The sequence below is a fragment of the Amblyomma americanum genome, chromosome 10 (genome assembly GCF_052857255.1).
Source record: "Amblyomma americanum isolate KBUSLIRL-KWMA chromosome 10, ASM5285725v1, whole genome shotgun sequence".
Classification (NCBI taxonomy): Eukaryota; Metazoa; Arthropoda; class Arachnida; order Ixodida; family Ixodidae; genus Amblyomma; species Amblyomma americanum.
Window position 1 is genome coordinate 104,830,810 of NC_135506.1, and position 21,338 is coordinate 104,852,147.

The 21,338-nt window shown below is 46.5% G+C and overlaps 1 protein-coding gene across 1 annotated transcript; it reads right to left on the bottom strand.

Annotated features, from left to right (window-relative positions):
* Positions 1 to 16,461: 16,461 nt before the first annotated feature.
* On the bottom strand, positions 16,462 to 20,460 carry LOC144106944 (uncharacterized). The gene is made up of 4 exons (XM_077639904.1): positions 20,255 to 20,460; positions 19,890 to 19,961; positions 18,671 to 18,703; positions 16,462 to 16,547 (listed from the first exon to the last, which is right to left on the bottom strand). Exons 1-4 carry the CDS (start codon positions 20,436 to 20,438, stop codon positions 16,516 to 16,518), a joined length of 321 nt encoding a protein of 106 aa, XP_077496030.1. The 5' UTR covers positions 20,439 to 20,460; the 3' UTR covers positions 16,462 to 16,515.
* Positions 20,461 to 21,338: the final 878 nt, after the last annotated feature.

The following is a 21,338-nucleotide window of genomic DNA, read 5'->3' on the forward strand; positions in this document are numbered from 1 at the left end:
CCGTGCAACTGTATACAACACCTTTCCTGTGGCAAGGGTAATGTACTTCAAGCATTATATTGTGTTCGAGTCAATACCCAAAGGTTCCATCGGGCTTTTGCGGTCTCTGTTTGGGCGTCCAATTGGGAGCGATTTCGTAGAAATAATCTCTTTCGGAGAGTAAAGGACGGAAGACTGTCTCTAACGCATCTATATGTGCGGCCGGTGGTTTTAAGGTTTTGTCTTTTGCGTGGCAAAATGACGCCTTCCTGCGAACATTCATACAAATCATGTCATCCAGCGCAATTCCGGAGTTCATTGTCTCTTCGTGCAATGCTGGGAGGTCCCCAGTGTCTCACTTCCTGCGAGAGGTGGCCTGGTCGTTCAGGTTTTTTCAAGTGCGGTTCTCTCTAGAGTATTTAGCGAGTCTAACGCCGAAGCGACTATACAAGGATCTTATTGAACAGTTGTTGCCAGAACCATTGTACAGAAACATATACTTTGAAGGCCCTGGGAAACACGTTCTCAGGCGAGTTAAGAAGATGACTGTTGAACGTGGCGTGAAATTATTTTTTTTTAAATTACACACAGGAACCCTATCAGTAAAAACATTGCTAGAGGACAAGAGCCTTTCTTTCTTTGCGGCCCAAACTGCCTCCTGTGCAGAAAACCAGAGACGGTGGAATACGTGTTCCTGGATTGCTGGGAGGCAGTGTCTACTGCGACGTTTTACAAAGAACCCTAAAAAAAGACTTGCCATTGACACCGTGCGGAATTCGATACCTGAGCACTGAAAGCGATGTTGCACACTATGACCAGACCATTTTAAGGGGCCTTCCAAGTATTTTGAGGAGTAGGATGGCTGTTAGACATTGTGAGTTGGATGCACGTTCGGTATGGGATTATTTTGTGGAGCATATGTATAAATTAAGAGAAGTCCTGAAGCAGCAGGATTATGCGAATAATGTATTGAGTATGATGGACCAACTTGTGGCAATGAAATTTTATTAGACACGGTTATCTACCAAGAGGCATAGCAACTACGATATTCTACTGATGTATTTATTCATGCAATAAAGAAAAAAAAGACCCTTCGTGCCGTATGCGTTGCGTGCCCGCCTGGCAAGCAGTGGACCTTGTTTCGAACTTCAGTTGCGCTATTTTGTGCAATGTGATTTTTTATATTTCGGTACTTTTGCGCCTGACTTGAAACGATGGCCGGCACCTGATCGTTAGCAGAGCCAGCTCCTTAAGCAATCCCTTAAAATATTCCACAGCTGGTGGCGATATTCGTGCAGTGAAAATGGAGTCGTCAAGCCCTGCGGTATAGCCATCTTAGAGATTGTAGGGCTTCGGGGTAGAACCTTGAAGAACATTTGCAGTTCATCGTTCGTTAAGGCACTGAGAGCGTAAGCTTGGCCGGAATTTCAGCCAGCCTCACAGCAAGCAGCGTGCTGCCTGCGGGAGTCGAACGTACAGGGGTCAAAAATCCCAGGCCGCTCCGAACGGCCGCGGAGCGGCTCCTCTCCGCTATCGGGGCGCTGTTATCGCACGCTTGTCTCGGCGCGCTTGTGTTTCCAGGGTATGGGCAGAGAGGGAGTGATGCCCCCTCTCTCTCGCTCTCCTCGAAACGAAGCAGTAAAAAAATAGTGCGGCGTACGTCTGCAGCGTTCGCTCTCCGTATTCGGCTGTGGTGCAGCGTGTCGCGCTGTACCCAATCCCAATCTGTACGCATCTCTTCCAGCAAGATTGCAAGACATCCAGGCTGCAAACGGCGGGTTCTCTCACCACTGACCACATTTCATGTACAGATTGGCGGCAATCAAGCTGACTGTTTCAGTCGTGTCTGATTTCTTATTCTATGTGCGGCTATCGCGCAGCCTTTCCCCTTATTTTCGCATTTCCGGCCTAGAAGGTATGAAAAACTGCAGGTGGGACTGAAGATTCACATGTTTTCCTTGATATCCAGGATATATGAATAAAATGTTCAAAAATTGTGATGGGGAGGTATCACAAAACGACTTCATCACCACGGCGGTAGCACATCCTGGATCGCCATATTTCGTTTGCATCGTGCTTCTATTCGATAATCGGAAGTGGCGGCGGACGTGTTACAGTAGAAATACTGTTATACATTTTTTTGCCCTCTAAACTGTCACTTATTTGCAGGTCAGGTTTGGCGCGTCATAGCTTCCGCGGTGCCGAAAACAATACGAAAATAAAAGCTGCATATACTTAGGATACAAGTAATGAATTGACGCTATCAACAGCTCGTCAGACGATGGCTCCGGATCAAGCGTGACTACCCAGAATTCATGAGCAACACTTCCATTGCAGCCGCGCACGCAAGGCCAATTACTGACTTGAACCGCGGAGACAATCAACTTGCACTGAAGTGCTAGACGGCACACGTATACCATACGGCAGAAACGGTGGGCAAGGAGCCGTGTCATTCAAATTGATTCTGTCCATTCACCTGCTGTTCGCTGTCAAGCGACTGCATCCACCGGAGGCGCAGACATCCTCTTGAACATATGCCCTTGTCTGCAACTGCTGGCTCTGCCACCGTATGTATTTTAGAGGGAAAGCACTATTACGATAGTGCGCGCGAGAGCACTAGCCGGCCCCCGAAACCGACACACTCGTTTTAATGCGGAGGCGAGGAAGCAGCTAGGAGGGAGGAAAAACGTCTGCCGGGGCAAACGGCGCACACAAAGGAGCAAGAAAACTGTGTAGTCCGTGGCACGCCTTTCACGTCCGCTGGAGGCAACAGCATCTCTAAATAGATGGCATTGGCGGTATCTCAGCGGGGTCACGGAGACCGGGCTCCCGCACCAAGCGGCGCGATCAGCCGCGTGATCGGGGACAGATACAGCTGGAGTGTACCGATGAGGAAATTAACAAGAAGTTTAGGACGGAAAGGCCTGTTTTGCATATCCTACTCCGTTTAGCTATATAAAATCCCTACCATTTTATCGCTCTCCTCAATACAAGCGTGAGGAAGCAGAAGCAAAACAGGTTCACTGACAGGGACACCGTGCGTATATAGTAGAGATGCGCATAACTGCCCAGGCGCGAAATGATTCGCTCCTTTTCCCAAGCCGAACTCAACGTGCTTGAACGCCAAGTGGACAGGCCTGGGGCAACGCCAACCGTAGACACATCCGACTATAGGCAGGTAGACACCGATGCCGACTTTATGCCTATCCAGGGTTGTCGACTACATTGGTGCGTCCAAGAGTCGCGCGGTACCTGATATCGAGGGAACGGTGCAAGAGCATCTCGCTTAATCTCTTCGATTTTGACTAGCCATATGACGGCGTGTCCTGGAACTCATACGTTGGGCGCTTGTATTCTGACATCATGGCAAAATACTCCACCTCTTGCCCTCGTGAGTGCAGAGGGAGGAACGCATGAGCAGCCAGCGTAAGCCTCATAGCTGGAGCATACTGCGCAGCATTACATTAAATACCAGCAGAAGCTTCCACAAAACGTGCCAAATCCCCAACACACGAGCGACTTCATCTGCTTTGCCTGCGCAAAGACGCTAAACCTATTCATTAAAACAATACTCGAGATGACAACCTGTCAATAACGAAGCAGTAAAAACTCTTCAGAAATACAGGCAGAGAATGCGTCTTCAAACCCTGTTCGAGTGTACTATGCTTCCAGAAAGTTGAACAAAAATACTGGAAATACTGAACGTCAAAATTCAAAGTTGACTGCTCAGAGAGCCGCAACAGAACTTAGGTGAAGGTAAATGCACTATATCGTACGCAATGAAACCGAAACGTAGGAAGAAGCACACGAAGTCGTACTAAATACGGCCGCCAGCATAGTGCGTCACATTATGCGAATGGTCGTCTGCACCGCGACGCGCTGCACCACAGCCGAATACGGAGAGCGAAGAGCGAACGCTGCAGGCGTACGCCGCACTATTTTTTTCACTGCTTTGTTATCGAGGAGAGCGAGAGAGAGGGGGCATCACCCCCTCTCTGCGCTTACCCCGGAAACACAAGCGCGCCGAGACAGGCGTGCGATAACAGCGCCCCGATAGCGGAGAGGAGCCGCTCCGCGGCCGTTCGGAGCGGCCTGGGATTTTTTGACTACCCCTGTACTACAGTGCTCTAGAATATGGGTAGTGGGTTCAGGAGCCGGCGCGCTCCATGCGGTGCGGTGAGGCGGCGAGTGTCGACAGGTCCCGGATGTAAGCGGTGGCGCTGTTGTAGCGTGGGCTGTAGGCTCGGCGCGCCCGCGCGCGCGGCTAGCAGTCCCGCCAAGCTGCCTGCAGCTGTTTGTTGCTTTTTGTGCGGTGCATTTTTCCTCTTTGTGAGTTCGCGGCGTTAAGACTACGGTCATGCCGAATCGTCGGCGTCAACGGCATTGTTTTGCTCCCGGGTGCAAAACGGGATACCAGTGGACGAAAGGCGGTCAGCCGTCGCTCTTAGCTGTGCCAAAGGATGAGAACCGACGGAAGCAGTGGGAACGCAACCTTCATCGAAAAGATAAGGTTTTGGACGAAACCTGCTGTGTGTGTGTGAGCTACATTTCGAGCCATCATGCATTGTGAGGGACTTTATACACATCATTGACGGCAAAGAAGTCCGCATCCCGCGTGGAAAGCCGGAACTTTTACCCGATGCGGTGCCAACTTTGCTGCCGAACGCGCCGAGCTATCTGTCAAAGAAAACACCGCTACAGAGACCACCTAGAAAGAGGAAAAGCACAAGTACATATCCTAATGAAGCGAAAAGACCGCAAAGTAATGCTTCCGACGTTAACATGGAATCGAGGTGTTCGGGCATTGACACTGAGAGTAGCGTGTTGGCGAACGACCAAGACCCTTGTGAAGTTGACGAAGCATCGGTGCCGGACGATTTTTCTAAGCTGGATGTTCCTTCAAAGCCAGGACAGTGAGTTTACTGCAATTTGTGACAAAGGAGGGTTGCTCTACCCGTCTCGTGTGCTTTTTTGGATGGTGAGAAGGCTGGAAAACCTTTTCACAACTTTTCTTAGTCAGGAAAAGCTGTGCAGTAACAGCATAGTAGATGTTATGGTGCTGGGATAATCTCAGATTTCATGTGGTGTAGGGTGCAGCCAGCACTCAGAAGCGCTCACAGTCAGCGTTCTCAAGTTTTATGTTTTGACAAGGCTGCATTTTTATGTTAAATCAATCAATGAGTCGCGAGAAGCTCGCAGGAAAAAGAAGCTTCATGCTAACATGGGCAAGTGCTCATAGTCGCGCGGCTAAATGTACGGTGCAAACAAGAAAACACGGCATTCCTTTGAGAAATTCAAGAATGTCTCACACTGTGCATACATAGTTGGAGCGCTGCAATAAAGGAGTGCTTTGTTTTATAAAAGTTATTTTATCTTGTCTTGCATTCATCAGCGTTTATACATCGGCGGCAATTGACCCTTCGTTTTGATGAAAAAAATGCAGGCATCAAAACAACAATTAAAACAGGGGCATGAAATCTAAAGTTCGACGAAAACTCGTCCGGTCAGGTAGAAGATTCATGTAAAAAGGAAAGGAACGCCGACCAAAGGTTGTTAGAAAAAAAGACGTTTCGGCTTCCCTACGGAAGCCTTGATCAGAGTTATCAAGGCTTCCATAGGGAAGCCAGAACGTCTTCTTTTTCAACAACAACCTTTGGTCGGCGTTCCTTTCCTTCTTACAAAACAGAGGCATGCATACCACACTTAAAATTATCGCATTCACCTATAGTACGCTGTACACACAACGGTCTCTAAGTGAAGCGTTTTTTTTTTTATTCCAATTTCTTGTTGCCCCGCCCCTCTACTAAAACACTTCCGATGGCTCAAGCTGGAGTACACTCGGCCACGTTTGCCGACAGCTTCGAGTTGGCCGCTGGATAACCCCGATGATCGATAGAATGTTTGCTCCTCTCCCTGTACTCAGCCTTTCCTATGGGCGGCGATAATACTAGTATGCACTAACGTTGAAATATGGGAGCCGTACCTGCAAAAGAGCACGATCAGCGTTGCGAAGCATTAACGGGGCCGCTCGTCCGCACCACCGCGCTATCGGCTGTTGGCTACTACTACATCTAATTTTCTTGATTCGCCGAGAATATCTGTGTACAGCTTCACCTATTTGTAGGACCTGTTTTAAAAGACAGCGCCTTGCTTATTTCTGCGACGATTCTATGCACAGCGCGCATCCACGGCGCGGCGCGCCGCATTTCATACAGCCTATGCTCTGGTGGCGCCATCTGGTATCGTCGACACAAGTCGCCTCACCGCTGGCCGCTCCCTGAACCCACTACCCATATTCTAGAGCACTGTGCCTGTACATTCATCCGCGGCGTCGGGAGAGTGGAACTCGTTCGTTAGGAAGTTGAGCGCCTCCCTCATGACGCGCACACGTGGGTAGCTTCCTTCGCCGCACAGGTTGCTCCCGTCGGCGTGCTCCATCCGATAGAGGGCGATGCCGTACTTGTTGCCGGTCGCCTGCCTCTTCGAAGTGCACACCTGCAAGAGAATGGTCGGCAGGGCAAGTGGCGATTTTGAAAAGATGATGCGCATAACTGCGACAAAACGTGTAGTCTTAATCGCTCCACTTTTGTACGTTTTACAAGGTTAGCGGATTGCAGAAATGTGGATCTCAGGCTGCCCTGCATAGCAAGAACTACTGCGCCATGACGCCGCAGGTCGTCCTGCAATTATGATTTGGGTGCAGTGCCGGAGACTTCTAAGCCTAATTCCTGTCGTGTATGTGGAGAGCAGCAGCTTGGTACACCGGCGCTTCAGGTTCCGTCCCGGCTGGTATGCGGGGATGTGTGCTGCAACTGCGAAGCAGTGGCTTGGCTGAGGCTTGATTAATGCGTTTATTCTGAAGATGGAAGAAGCCTTGAGAAGGCAGACCACCATGCTGAAAAGCTTTCGCTTTGCAGGGCAGCTAAGCTCTGGCTTGGCTGAGGCTTGATTAATGCGTTTATTCTGAAGATGGAAGAAGCCTTGAGAAGGCAGACCACCATGCTGAAAAGCTTTCGCTTTGCAGGGCAGCTAAGCTCAAGCTATTTTCTACTCGTCATTCATATCGAAATTCGGCGTTTGCCAATTCACATTCAAAGCACACTGGTTTCTCTATCGCTTGCATCGAAATACTTTGTTTGCTTCATATTCCAATCGTTCAGACTTATTTTCGCGGCTGCTTCGATCCACGCCAAGAAACGGGCTGTGAAGCAGTTTGAAAAGATGGCATATTGAACTCTTGCTCCTATAAAAACTCGGCGCATTTTACATGTTACGCGAAATCAAGAAAACAACCGCAGGATCATAAAAAATTATCATGCAGAAGAGGAAGGAGTTTTATTTTTACATTGTGGAACAACATACCTCCATTTATTTCTCGTATGCTTATGAAAATTAAATTTTTAATGTCAAAGAGGGGGCAATTCTGGGAAGGCACACCTCAGGCGGTTTCATTGAGCCTGGTTTTTTGTCGGAAATGAACTCACTGCTCCACGAAAATCTATTAAATAAAGCCAATTGAAAAAACAGCAAGGGGTAATTTTTGGCGCTAACTGCCGGCGTTCATTGAGCGACCATTGGATTTCCTTTTTCCCAAGAATGGCGCTGAGGACACATTGCCTCGCTATCAGTACTGTGAATTCACCCAACGTGTTCTTAGTATGATCTTCTCGGAATATAAAGGTTCATGCGACTACATGCGTTGGGTTTTCATTTTAGAGCATTCGAAAAGCTCTGGCGAGTACCGATATCTTTGCACAGTAAAAAGCCGAACACAGCAGGCTTCACCACTATTCACCGCGATCGAAGGGATATGTCTGACAGCGGTGATACCTTATTTCACGCACACACATGCTCCAGCGTTCTTATTTGGTTCAAGCCAACTGCCAGGTAACAACCTCAGGATCGGAAGAGTTGTTCTTTTCTTCTCTATACCGCCGTTTAGCAGCGGCTGGACTCTACTTCTCTGCATGCAGGTCAAACGCTGTGATACAGACAAGGGTGTGACATTCCCGTAGAGCCAATGGGGACGATTTTGAAATGCGACGGTGGCGGTGCCTGGGAGTTGGCGGTAAAGGCATAAATTGCTCAAAACTTTTTGAAACAAGCTCAGCCAAGCCAATCCAGAAAAATCCAATATGGCGGCGTTTGTTTACCCGGCTGGTTGCGGGCGGTTGCTCGCGCGTTCGTGGTGCTGGCGGCCGCTAGCTCGATGCAAGCTTCGTAAATACTGGTGACTTGCTGCTCCCGCGCTGCATTCCCGCTTGATTTCCTAAGTACTTACGACATCTGCTTACCCGCTTTTGCATTTCGATGTGTCTGTTGAGGCAGCACGGTGCATGGTGGCGAGCGGCGCGGCCAGCGCGGCTGATTAGCAGCTGCTTAGGGCGCTCGCTCGAGTACCAAAAACGTAAATAGTTTTCTCCAAAGAACAGTTTATTAAAGGAAACATCAGTAGTGACAATCGATGTACAAAAGTGATTTTAGGCACCTTGGGCATTGCAATATCAGTGACAATCGTTCTAAAAATCTAAATTAATAAATTCCATTATGGAAACCTAGAACACATGAGCGAGTGCACAGAGAATATATACAGGGTACAAAGAGGTAAGGTACTATCAAGGTAGGTCCGGTACATATAAGCATGTGCTACATTCATGTAGCATATGCTTTTGTGCAGGTTCAGATGAACAGCAGTGAAGTACAACATCCGAGATGTATTGAAATGTATCTGTCTGTGGCTATGCATACACACATACAGAGAAGGGCAGCGAAAAGTTTCAGCCTTTCACTCGTTGCATCAGACTAAGGACAACATAATATGCTGCAGTGCTATAACTTAGTAAACAGATGCCATGAAAAGAACTTAGGTAACCTTGGGCACGTTTAGCTCTTGGCAGATGAGTTACAGGCTTGCATGCTTTAGGACACAGCTCGTCTGCCATGCCCTATTTTGGTTTCTTTGTTTTGTAGATACCAAGGGGAGGAAGATGCAACCAGGGCAGGCCGAGAATTGTGTGGAGAAGCGACTTTATGAAAATTCTCTGAACAGTTGTGGCCGTGGCTGGTGACGAACAGTAATTGGAGGTCATTAATTCAGCTTGCGATGACACATTGGGGTGTAACAAAATATGCGTGCGTATAAATAACTCATCTGAGAAATGAAAACGCACAGGGTTCGTAACAGGCCAGTAATGTTTCTCTATGTGGCGTTATACTGCATCTACCACAATGTCCAGTTATTATATTACTGAATGGTAAATTGCAAGTGGTCCGTGTACTGTACAGTATCTGCAAACGCTTATGGACGCCACACAGTTCAGCGTAATGCGCCGGCCGCTGCTATTGTGCCCCTCATGACCCATGTGTTGCTCCAAAAGGTGAAACTCCAAACGCTACAACTTCCAGAAGGAAAAAAAAAGCAACTACAAATAGCACCGCAGCATATTTCGAGCACGCTTGTATTGGACACCAGCAAACATGTCAAACATTTTTCATCTTATGCGTACACCCCTCTTAAATGTTACAGAGCCGAGCACCTGAGCCAGTCCGCGTTTGCTGCCTGTGGGTTCTGCTCTCTGTTTCATACATCAGGTGCAATGCTGTCAAAGCTAGCGCTCTTGTTTGCGCTGCCTGCATCCATGACCAAAAAGTAGTGCGTTCCTTGTGGTGAGCGAAACATGGTGAATGCTTTGCCTACAGGCTTACTACATGACGCATTTGTCATGAGCTTGATTAAATGCACTGTTATTGCTGACGACACGCTGTTGCTTTGTCAATCCTCAGACCACTCGGCCACAAAACAAGCACGGAATAACATACCTCCCTTCATTTTTCCTTGCTGATTACTTTCGTACATTTCACTGTGTTGTACCTTATGTATGAAATGAACTGTAGCTATCACCAATTTTCCCAGCAGCATAACAGAGGGCAAGCCATGACCAGAGGTTGCCAAGTTATATACCACAAGAACTCCTGGGTTCCGCAGAGCACTTTTTGGTTTTTGCGAGCACCTGAACCGATGTATGCTTCAACATTATGGTGTGCTTCACAAATTTACTTTTTGCACAAATGGCACTGTTACTGATCATAAGAACTATGGTTAGCATACAGCCAGTCATTAACTGAATTCTGGCATTCCTTGAAGGGCACTGAGCCTGTATACTTGTCACGCAGGAAGAAAGAGAAGCCAAAACAAAACGGTTTCCCTAGCACCTCTTGTAAGTTGTTAGCATTCAGCAATATTAATTTGAGAACCAATGGTCATAGCAATGCTCATACTAACAAGGCACACAAGGCTTCTAGAAGGCAAACTTGTACTTTGTAAAAGAAGTAACGCAGCAGGAGCAAAAGCAGTCAGTACAGTATATGTGCAATCGGAGCAGAATTACGGATAAACAGGTACATAAATACTTATATACATAAAAAATAAATAGTACAACAAAAAGTTAAAGAGAGAGCACATGTGTAGTAAGTAGGCAGCATTAAAAATCCAAATACAATAATATCCTAACACAGTGCCTCATGAATTTAGCCGGCTAATTTGCGCCTCTTTCTGGCGGGAGCACTCTGTTTTGTTTTTGACGTCATGCTCCTGTTTAAAAAGGAAAGGTGCCAATGCAGCCTTGTGCGGCAGAATAATTTAAGGAATTTAATTTTGCAGCCTAATGAACAGAAAACAGCTTGCTGGTTAGGCATCCTCTCAACAAGATTCCTGGACACATTGGACAAATGAGCACAGCAAGAGATTTCTTTTCTGAAGGCCGAATCCAATTTCTTTATATAATTTAGACATGCCTCAGAAGTTGCGGCAATTGACTGGAAAAGGTGCTCGGGAACACCATTCTCCTTGAGTAGTGCAAAGAATTGGTGTCGTCCATGGAGAGAGCCACCGTCTGCTGCAAGGAGTGTTCCCTCACATGTGCATTCTGTGGTTCTCTGGTCAAGAAAGCTCTTAACAAGAGTGCCAGCGACATGGTACACAACATTTTCGTATACTATGTCAGGGGCATCTTGTGAAGACGCCTGCAAGTCAGATGAACCTGAGCCTTGCTGCCTGCTGTGGCTTGTGCTTGGAGTGCTGCTTGGTGACAATACTGCAGAAACACTCTCCAAGTTGGTGAGGAACGCATGTGTTGTCACTTCGCAGTTTCCTTGCGAAAGTTTGAAAAGTTGGCCAATCCAAATATGTTTTACAGCAGCCACGAATTGGTACACATTAAGTGTCTCATTGCAGCCATGTTTTTGACGAACTATTGCAAAAAAATTTTCCAACGGATCCTGCTGCAACCGACGAGTGAAAAGATGAGTGTAATCGAAATCTGCCTTTAGATCTGTCCACAGCAGAAGTAAGGCTTTGATTGTAATCTGCCAACCTTTGATGGTGTGTGGTTGCTTGTCCAGAGGACCACCAAAATGCCATTGGGCGATCCAATCTATGCACGACTCAAGGAAGACATGATGTTCCGAGCCTTCTGTCATTGCGTACCGCAACTTGTCGTCCTGCTTTTTCAGGGCCGAACTGTTCAGGCAGTCAAAAAGCTTATCCATCCTTTCCGTGAACTCTGCTGTAAATTTTGCATCAACAGGAAGCTCTTGAATGGCAATGAGAGTGAGGAGTGCCACAGATACGGATTCGCTGAACACTTGTGTGGCGTACTTCACTCTCATGTCAGCAAAGGGCATCCTGTAGATGTGTTGCTCTTTTAGTTTTTTTGCCAATCTGCTTTTGAGATGCTCAACTGGTGTTTTGGAGGCCCGATCAATGTGACGAGTTTTTTTGTAAAGGGTTTCGATGTGTGTCCAGTCAACAACCTCAGAGCCAATGGTGAGCTTATGTCGTCGCAAATTATTTCTTGTGCATTTGATTAGGTGTGGGGTGTCAAACATGAAGTATATTTTGTGGTTGTTGACAACAAAATATGGTTCATGGATAGAATGGATGAGCATTCTTGACAGACTCACATTGTTCGACCCTTGATCACAAATGACCGCTTTCACCAGAAGACCTTTGGTTTGAAGCTGCTGAATTAAATCTAATAGCAGCTTGCGCATTGCAAGAACTGAAGTTGCATTGTGGGACGCTGCAAAGGCTACTGGCTGCATCCAACTTCTTGATATGCCAGACACCGCCATAACAAGGGCTATGTTTGCCACACGAGAAGTCCTAGTATTCCCATCATCTGTGAAGCCAATTACAATATCTTTTGATTGATCATACATCAAATTTTTTTTCAAGGATATTTCATCGAATAAAAGACAGCATGCTTTGTCTTGTAGTGGCCAATCTTTTGTAATTGATTCTATTGCATCCATGGCACCTGGAATGATACCAGGTGTCATTGGGATGTCTGCCAGCCAGCGCCTTAGCGTCCTCACATGTGGCAAATGGAGCATTTCTCTGAGGAAGCGATAAGCTTTTGGAGAGTGAAAGAACAAATTGAGAGCGAATTGTTTCATTTGTTTTGACCAGTGCTTTTTGGATTTCGGAAATGAGCAGAGCCTGATTTGAGCTTTAACCAATTCAAAAAGGTCTTGTGGCAAATGCGGTTCAAGCTTGTTGAGAGCCTCCTGCGGCGTTACTCGCCTTGTGTCGTGCCTTTTCCTAATCCGACTCAGTGCCTTTCGGTACCTGTCGCTTCGAGAATGCAACTTCTCGAAGCGCTTTTTGGTGCGAGGGGTGTACACAACTGCGCCCTTCCTCCGCCGACTCTTGGGCGTTCCTGATGCTGGTGTCATCACTGGCTGTCTGACACTCTCTTTGGCACCGCTGAGGCCACTAGAACCAGCTTCAGCTGCAAAAAATATATAAAAAAAGCATATTTATGTTTGCCTCAGAGCGAGACCTACATCTACATCCTCCCCTTTTACGGCACAAGACTTGCTAGGCCGTGGTTAATACTAGACGCGGAGATTTGAGTGTAATGCCACGTTTCACGTGGCACTCACTGTCAAACTGGACGTCCTGCGTTCACCGCTATGGACGAGAGTGACGCTGGTGAACACTGTCAAGGTTCGGTTACACTATAGGCACCCCCCCCCCCAAAAAAAAAACAGACGTTTGGACCGCCGTCGCCGTAGCTCAGTTGGTAGAAGTACGGGAAGCGAAATTTGGAGGTCGTGAATACTGATGCCACCTGCAGCATGTGGTTGTGTTTCTTCTGCTTTCTAATCAATCATCTTTTTATAGCTACCCAATTAACCTCCCATTTATGAACACTACAAATTCTAAGAAAAGCATCCCCAAAGCTCCTTTGTTTCGTTGACTTTTGGCTCCTCCACGGATGCTCCTTACAGCATTGGCGAAAGGCGGTTCTTACTGTTGTTCCCGTACCCTGTGATAATTTTGAGGGCATTCGACAATGCCAGCTTAAAGGAAACTTTGGAAGCCGAAGAAGAAACTAATATTTGGGGGTCCGCAGCCAAATATTGTTGCAAGCTTAGAAGAAACCTTATACAACTGCCATGGCATCCTCCTTGAGCACAGCATCTGTCCAGTAAGAAGAGTTCCTGCTCAACTTAAACCCGATGTATTCCGACATCAGCGGCTAGACCCCGACAGAGGTCGTTGGTCAAAGCAAAGACGTGCTAACGCGGGAACTGATAGATGCGTTCCATATCAAAAGGAAGGTCGGACTGCGTCAGCAGCCGTTCGGTGAAAATGTTCTCTAACGAGTATAAGTTTTTAGTCAGCCTTATCTGATGCAAGCGTGTGAGATTGGCACGTCATTCGCAGGAGTGTTCTGGTGATTGTGTTCTTGAAGGAAATGAAAAATTGTATAAATGTGTGCGATTGGTCTTTCCATTAAGCCAGTTGAGAGTAGCTCATGTCCAGCTCATCTTCTGTCCATTGTGTGTTTTTTGTCGCGCTACAAGCATGCTCTCAAGTAAAATGAACCAACTCGCCCAGCGAAAAGTTTTATTGAATTTAAAATGTTTGTTTTTGCCTTTTGCATACACTGCGCCTTTCAATGCATTATGAATCAGCGGCTGCCTCTGGCTGTTTTTCTATTGCGCAACCTAGAAGAACCAGTGAGCGGTACTTTGTGCATAAAAAAAAAAAATGTCAGTTATGGGCACTTGTTGTGAAACGAACGCCATCTGAAATTGCAGCAACAAAACGCCGGCGTCAGTCAATGAAAGAACAGCAGGTAGAGAAGTAAGCCCCACCACCGCTCATTACCATTTACAACCCAAGACGCAAGCTTAACAAGGTAATAGATGCATTAGTGGCATGTGATGAGCCTTCTCCATGGTGATACTGTTACGTGATGACAAGCTTATGAAGACGGGACTGCATAACACACGGCGCTAGAATGATTTAAAGGCTGCGGCTTAGCGCGAGCACTGCGTGCCACGCCACTGCCCACTTTGTAGTCTTCGATTAGTCCGTGACACTACCCGGGGCCGCCCAGTGATCGGTACAATCGCTGGCCAGATACTTTTACTGTACAGATACATTCACTGTAGAGAGGGAATCCGATGTTCTAATACACATTATCAATCAAGAGGTGTTCTGCAAGGATCGGGGCTATCACCGCTGCTTTTAATATCTTGGTCAGTGACATGCATTCATCCTGATATAACAGTTTTTGTGTATGCAGACGACATAGCTTTTTTCGCCTCGGCCAGGTATGCCATTCTCTTTAGCGCAATCTGCATAGATATCTGGATGCTCCTGGAATATGACTGCACCGCATTAATTGCTATTTCCTCCAGACACGCCTTTGCACATTTCATTACTGCATCGCTCTAACCAGATTCGATAAGCGGAATCCGTTAAATATCTAGGCGTTATCACCCAGCATTAGACTGCAGCCTTTTGTATAAAGAACAATGTGTTTAAAAGAAAAAGCGCTCTAGGGCGCGCTCTAGGCCAATAAAAAGTTTGGGATGCACCGTGACACATTACTGTTACTATGAAAAGAAGGCCCATACATGAATTTGGTTGCATTCTATTCTCTGGTAGTGCAAATTACAAGATTCAACCCTTGATCTTACTGGAAACGCGCTAAACGTCTCTTCCTAGGTCTCCAAAGATCAGTTTCAAACGTCCTGATTTATCTAGAAGCCCATGTCCCTTATCAAAATTCCCGCTTTCAAATACTCATGGTGCGAACTTTCCTCAGGTCGTTGGACTCGGTGACTAATGTCAGTACTCTTAGTTCTTTTGTCTCAGCAGGCCTTATTCTTTTGTCATCATTGGCTACAGTTTCAAATGCCACAAATTACGTTAACGCAGAACCTTTTAACACGCGATTGGTGTTGACCTCAGTTCTTTGCACTGGATTGATGACATGCCGGCTGCAGTGGAATTCCATTTTGATCACATCCTTCCATCTCATGTGAAACCCACGCCCGCAAACATTTTAAATGGTCTTCTTTCCGATCACATAGAGGAATGAATACCCTCATCATACGGTGCTTTCTACCAACGCCTCCGTCAGCTACCAAAAAGCTGCAGTGGACATTTTTTCGCAGGATTTGGCATGAGCTATTCTGTCCGCATCGCAGATTATATTTCAATATCCTTTGCTGAATTTTTGGTCCTTGGAGTGGCCTTGCACAAAATTCCATGTCATGTTTCACAATTTATCATCCTCGCTGATTGTTTGTCAGCTTCAGTCTCTTTTGAAACTTCGCAAAAAGATTTCCTGAACCGTTCCCTGCGATTTTTTTCCCATGCACTTTGAACTAGGTTCGGTTTATCTGGGTTGCAGGCCATGCATATATCCATTTAAATGAGGTGGCTGATTACTTAGCAAGATCGGCTCTTGACTGGTCAGTGACACATCCCGTCCCGAATTTCAGTCTGCTGGCGATTTCAATGTTTCAGCGGTTCCAACACACACATCAGCCAGGTTACACGATCCCTTACTAAATGCAACTGATTGTCAGCCCTTAGCATATAATACGTTCGTGTAAGCAAAACCATGCTGTATGAGGTATCAATGACGCGATTGCGGTGCAGGATTCCCAGTTTGAATTTGACACGGTTGCGGGGCAAGATTCCCAGTTTTAATTTATATCTATGTAGATGTGGGTGGACACCGAGAAACCTATGTGACGCATGCGAGGAAGTTGAATCTGTAGACCATCTTTTCCTCTACTGTGCAAAGTTCGCACATCAGAGAAATATTTACCTAAAGGTCCCTCTATCCAGGTTAGGGCTCCTGTAATCCCTTCCTGTGTTATCGTTTGGTGCGCGCCAAATTATTTGCATAGGTTTCAATTTGTCAAATTTTCACTCTTGGCGCTAATATTTTGTCATAATCTGCAATGAAAATTTCCTTCTTTATGCCACTACACCTTGGCCATTCCCCCTTGTGGGTATGTGTCAAGTTTTAAGAGGAATAAAAGAAGAAGAAAAAAAAAGTTGTGATGGGGTTCAGGAACGCCAAAACAAAAATGGCAAAGTGTTGAAGTGCTGGCCACCACGATGAGAGAATAAGTCACGGTTCATGAATCTTCGACGTACCATTTGGTGTGAGGTGCTGCGAAATCATCGGCATCCTGGTCCTGGAGCTTCGGCGTCCTGCGTCAGCCACGGTCATCGGCCTTGAGTTCTTCGCCTGTGTCGCCCGGCCGTGACCCAGCCTTTCAGACTCGAAGCGACCTCGCCGCTCACCCCAGCCCCGTCCACCAGCCCGCCCTGAAGACACGACAAAATGGTGAAGCTGCCGCAACCAGAACCTATGAATTGACCACCCCAAGACGCTACCCACACGTGGAGACACCGTTCCCCTGCCCGGGCCGTTCGGTACGTCCTGGGGCCTCGGCCATCGGCTCCTGGAATCCTGTGGCCTGGAAGCTTCGTGGACCAGGGCCCATTCTCTCATATCTCTCATCGTAGCGGCCAGCACTTCACCATATTGTCACTCTGTTTTGCCGTTTCTGAAGCTCATCGTCATTTCGCGCGTCCCTTCGTCGGTGTCTATTTGCAATCGGGGCGATCGCTCGGTGGCCCCGAGTAATGTAACGATGATGAAGCTGGCAGTGGCGTGGGACGGAGCGTTCGCGCTAGGGCAGCGGCCTTTAGCTCACAGCATTACCATCAGCCATCTCGTCTCATTCTTCGGCTGGCCGCCACGTAACTTTATATAAGGATATATCCTGCCCTGATTGCGCTCATTTGTTATGCAATACCACCGCTGTGCCATCATGTTCAGCGTATCCTTCTTCACTCCTACCGCCAAAAAAGTTCTCTTGCGTAAGCGCAGCATCTTTTAGGAGGGCTTATGTCTTCCAAGCGCACTGATGACACTCATACGATAACCGGCTGTCACGCGAGCATTGTGTATGGCCTGGTTACTATGGACTTGTAGTGAATTTATAGGAACGATCATATGCTCCTACGGGAGAAGAACAATTCGGGACCTTCTTTCCTTTACGCTAAGTGCCTGAACCCGACTATTGTTCTCCCACAAAGAAAGCGCACACTACCAGAGAGCATACCCGTTGAAATATGATACACGGCTTTCACTGCATTCAACTGCCGTCAACAGAGCCGGCGCCACTTTTATGTGCCGAGCTGCAACACGAACACTCCGCGCACTTCATATCGTGCACGCCAAGCCATTGTGACACACCGAAATGACCACTTCGTCAAGGATAACAACTAACATCATCTATAGCGCGATCTATTCGTCCAGCAACAGAGTGCATAAACACTCTTTCCGTTACCGCCCAAAAATAAAACCTGCACTTGTAGCGGCTGGATCGCTCTTTCTGGACAAGGTTAGCCACTCTGATGGCCACGTCTGCTTCAGCCCATCGATGGTGTCGGAAGGAGAAGGAGGCTGTATTTGATCATAAAATGGTGTTGAAATAAAGAGCTGCTTTTGAGTACACTGTGCCAGTGCGCTAGCGTGAGACCGACATGCGAGGCGTACTCACGTTCAGCGAGCGAATTTCCATAAAAAGTGACAAATATTAGAATGCAAGACAGCATGTGTGTAGAATCTATATTTCATGGCGCTTTTCTCGTGCCGATGCAAGTACTGTGTGCGCGTACCTAATCAGATATCTCAACGGTTGTTGCGTCTGCTACATGTAGACTTGTAGACATGTAGACGTCTGCTACATGCAGGCATCTCTCCACGGCTTGCGGGCACCACGAACTTTTTTCTAATTCCTGTTCCATAACAAAATATGCTGGACAACTATTCAGCTACATGGAACATGCCAAGCTTTAACGGATACGTTCTTGCTGCTGTATATAACGCGAAAAGAAAACAACTCCAAACTTTTATCTGACCGAATAAGTGCGGGCACGACAGCCTGACGGGAGCAGCGCTTCTCGTAGAAAAGCAGTGTAAGATGAAAATTCACATAATTTGAAGCGCGCACTGAGCTTACAGTCTGCTGTCTGCTTTGAACTTCCAGAAATGGTCAAGAAAATTGTTTCCTGCCACTATAGCCACTGGCGCGGCAACAAGAGAAATGGTTGATAAGAAATTTTAGTCTTTTCTGCAACTCGGGACGTAGAAAGCGACAGTTCTCAAGACAAGCTTGTGGGAATAAATGGCAATCTTATTACGTAACGCTCTCTGGGCATCAACTGCCGCGCTTAGTGACACGGAGTGTGCATTCAGTTTCCCTGTTCTTCTCCCAGCGGTTTTTTCGCCCAGTCAAAAGGCGAGAAAAGCGGATTCGGAGTTTCTTTTAATGAATGGAATTAAAAAAGAAACCTCACCTTTCTTCGCAGGTGTCGTTCGCGTTTTGGCCACTGGAAACAAAAAAAAAGATATAAGCACGTTGTGGCCACATTGCTTTTGCGCTCCATTACTTTAGGATGTAAATTGCGTAATAACTGTCGCAATAAAACAAGGCTCTTGTGCGGCTACAGTGTTATATTCGCTGTATGTGATTAATTTTTGCGAAAATCTATGTGCAATTACATTGTAGACTAACACTGCACTGGACGTGATACAACATTTTTTTTTTTCAGTTATATTCCGTCGACAGCAGTCATCCAAAAAGCTGCGTCCACTGGCGGTGCGTCATTCAAGGCTTGCCGTGCTGTCTTTGTAAAGCTTAACGCAGCCGTAACGCACCCAGTAGTAAGACAATGAAGGCATTATTTTTAGCCTTTCAGCCATGTAAAATCAATTGCAGCGTGATTTGCTAAAGACAGTCATCGAAAATTGCGGCGAACACTTTTTGCGTTATCGTACATTATGAACCCGGTTACAGGGCACTTCTAAACATAGGCCGTTAGTATTCAAGGCACCACAAGTATTGCAGACGCTGAAATTGAGATCGCAGTTATTCCTCACAAAATTAGGAATTGTTCCATTGGGTATTTCAGAATAAGCAGGTTTTAATATCCACGTTCCCAGGTTTAATCAAATTATAGGCCACATGTTCCTTGCAAAATAAACTTTCCAATGCCCGTTTTATCTGCTTTTTTTTTTCCGCGGAGTTCAATTTACTTAACACTGATATGAAATGTTAATTGTAGGGTTTAACTTCCCGGACCAACCCAGTGGTTATGAAAGACGCTGTAGTAGAGGTCTCCGGATTCATTTAGACCTCTGGAGGTGCTTTAGCGTGCGCTAACACGGAAGATCACGCGGGCGTTTTTGTATTTTGCCTTGAGCGAACGGCATGCAGCTGCCGAACGCAAAGGCCAATGAGCTACCGCAGCGGGTTAGAACACTGATGGGTCAGTGACCTAAACCTGATGACTCTAACTAGAGAGAGCGTTCTCTAGTATAGGAACTGACATGTGCAAAGATTCCGAAACAATTTAAGATATAAATAAAAAAGTGAAGGTTGTTTCACTCTGCGAAACAGCTTTTTTTTATTCTCAAAGAACACATGTGACAGAGCAGTTAAATCAGACTCTAGGGACAAGAGAAGTAGCATGTTCCCTGAAATTATAGTGAATCTCCTTTTGCATCAGTACTTACCGAACCCGGTCACTGTAACCATGGCACGTGGCCTCAGACTTCCCGTTCCGCTGACGCTGCTACTGAGATGCCCTGCAGAGTGAAGCAACAGGCGGACAGATGCCAGCCAACGCTCTGTTTAGAAGTGGGGTGGAAAACTTTGAAAATGACTTCAAAGAATATCGCTTCAGCCAAGAGAGTATCAACGGGCGAAAACGTGTTAGCACTGCGTTTCACTTACGGGGACAACACCAAAGGCGAAAAAATTAAAAGGAAAATAAGAGTTGTATAAGTACCACATGAGTAGAATGCGACAGCATTAGAATCGCAGCGGTACAAGTACTTAGAAGAGAGCCTGTGCTTCTCGCGGTCGTAGATATACTTACAGTAGGTTGTGCATCGCTGCCAACTAGAGTTGCCCAACGCACGTCCAAACTCAGTAATGAGCAGCTGCACATTGACACTGGGACTACCATAGCCGCCGAGGACATCTTCCAACTTGCTTGTTTCGCCTTTTGCCGGCTGGACGTTCTGCCTTTTTTCCCAGTGTAGAATTTTCAATGTGTACATTGTGACGTCACCGCCATCTCACCTTGGTGACGGGACCTTAATACGTCATCGTCTTCTTCGCCAATCAACGTCTTTTGTGTTAACATCATCATCATCATTATGAGCCTGACTACACACAACGCAGCCACTCTTCCGCGTAGAAAAGCCGTCGGTACCAATTTTGCTTAGCTTGGTATTTTCCTTCAGTGCCCCTTTATGTGGCCCCATAGTTCTTAACGTGCGCTGACATCGCACAGCACAAGGGTGTTTTCGCATTTCATCATCATCATCATCAGCCTGACTTCGCCCACTGCAGGGCAAAATATTCTCCCATGTCTCTCCAATTAACCCTGTCATTTACCAGCTGCGCCCACCATATACCCGCAAACGTCTTAATCTCATCCGCCCACCTAACATTTTGCAGCCCCTGCTACGCCTGCCTTCTCTTGGAATTCGCTCCGTTACCCACCAGCGGTTATCATGTCTTCGCATTACATTGAATTTAATTGAAATTATTTTCTCTAGAACCACTGAAAGGATGTCCAGGCAAAACGCTGCTTTTGCAGCAGGTCTGGGCCCGGCAAACCGTAAGCTAGCAGTGGCTTCGACATATCAGGTGATTGAAATAAACATAAGAATGATACTAAAAAGAGCAAGGATACACACTATAAAATACAAACAATGAATACGCTTAATAAATGAAATTGTACGGTTAAAACTATGTATTCTAGGCTCGCCTAGTGCAAAATAATAAGTAATCAAGAAATACACATGTAATAGAATAACGAATATGTACTTAAATATTCACAAATATATATTTTGAACACATGTACATACATAAAAAGCAGAATATACACAGCAACTTGATTGAAATAATCAAAATTTTAAAGAAATGCACAAAATTGTCTCTGTAGATCACAG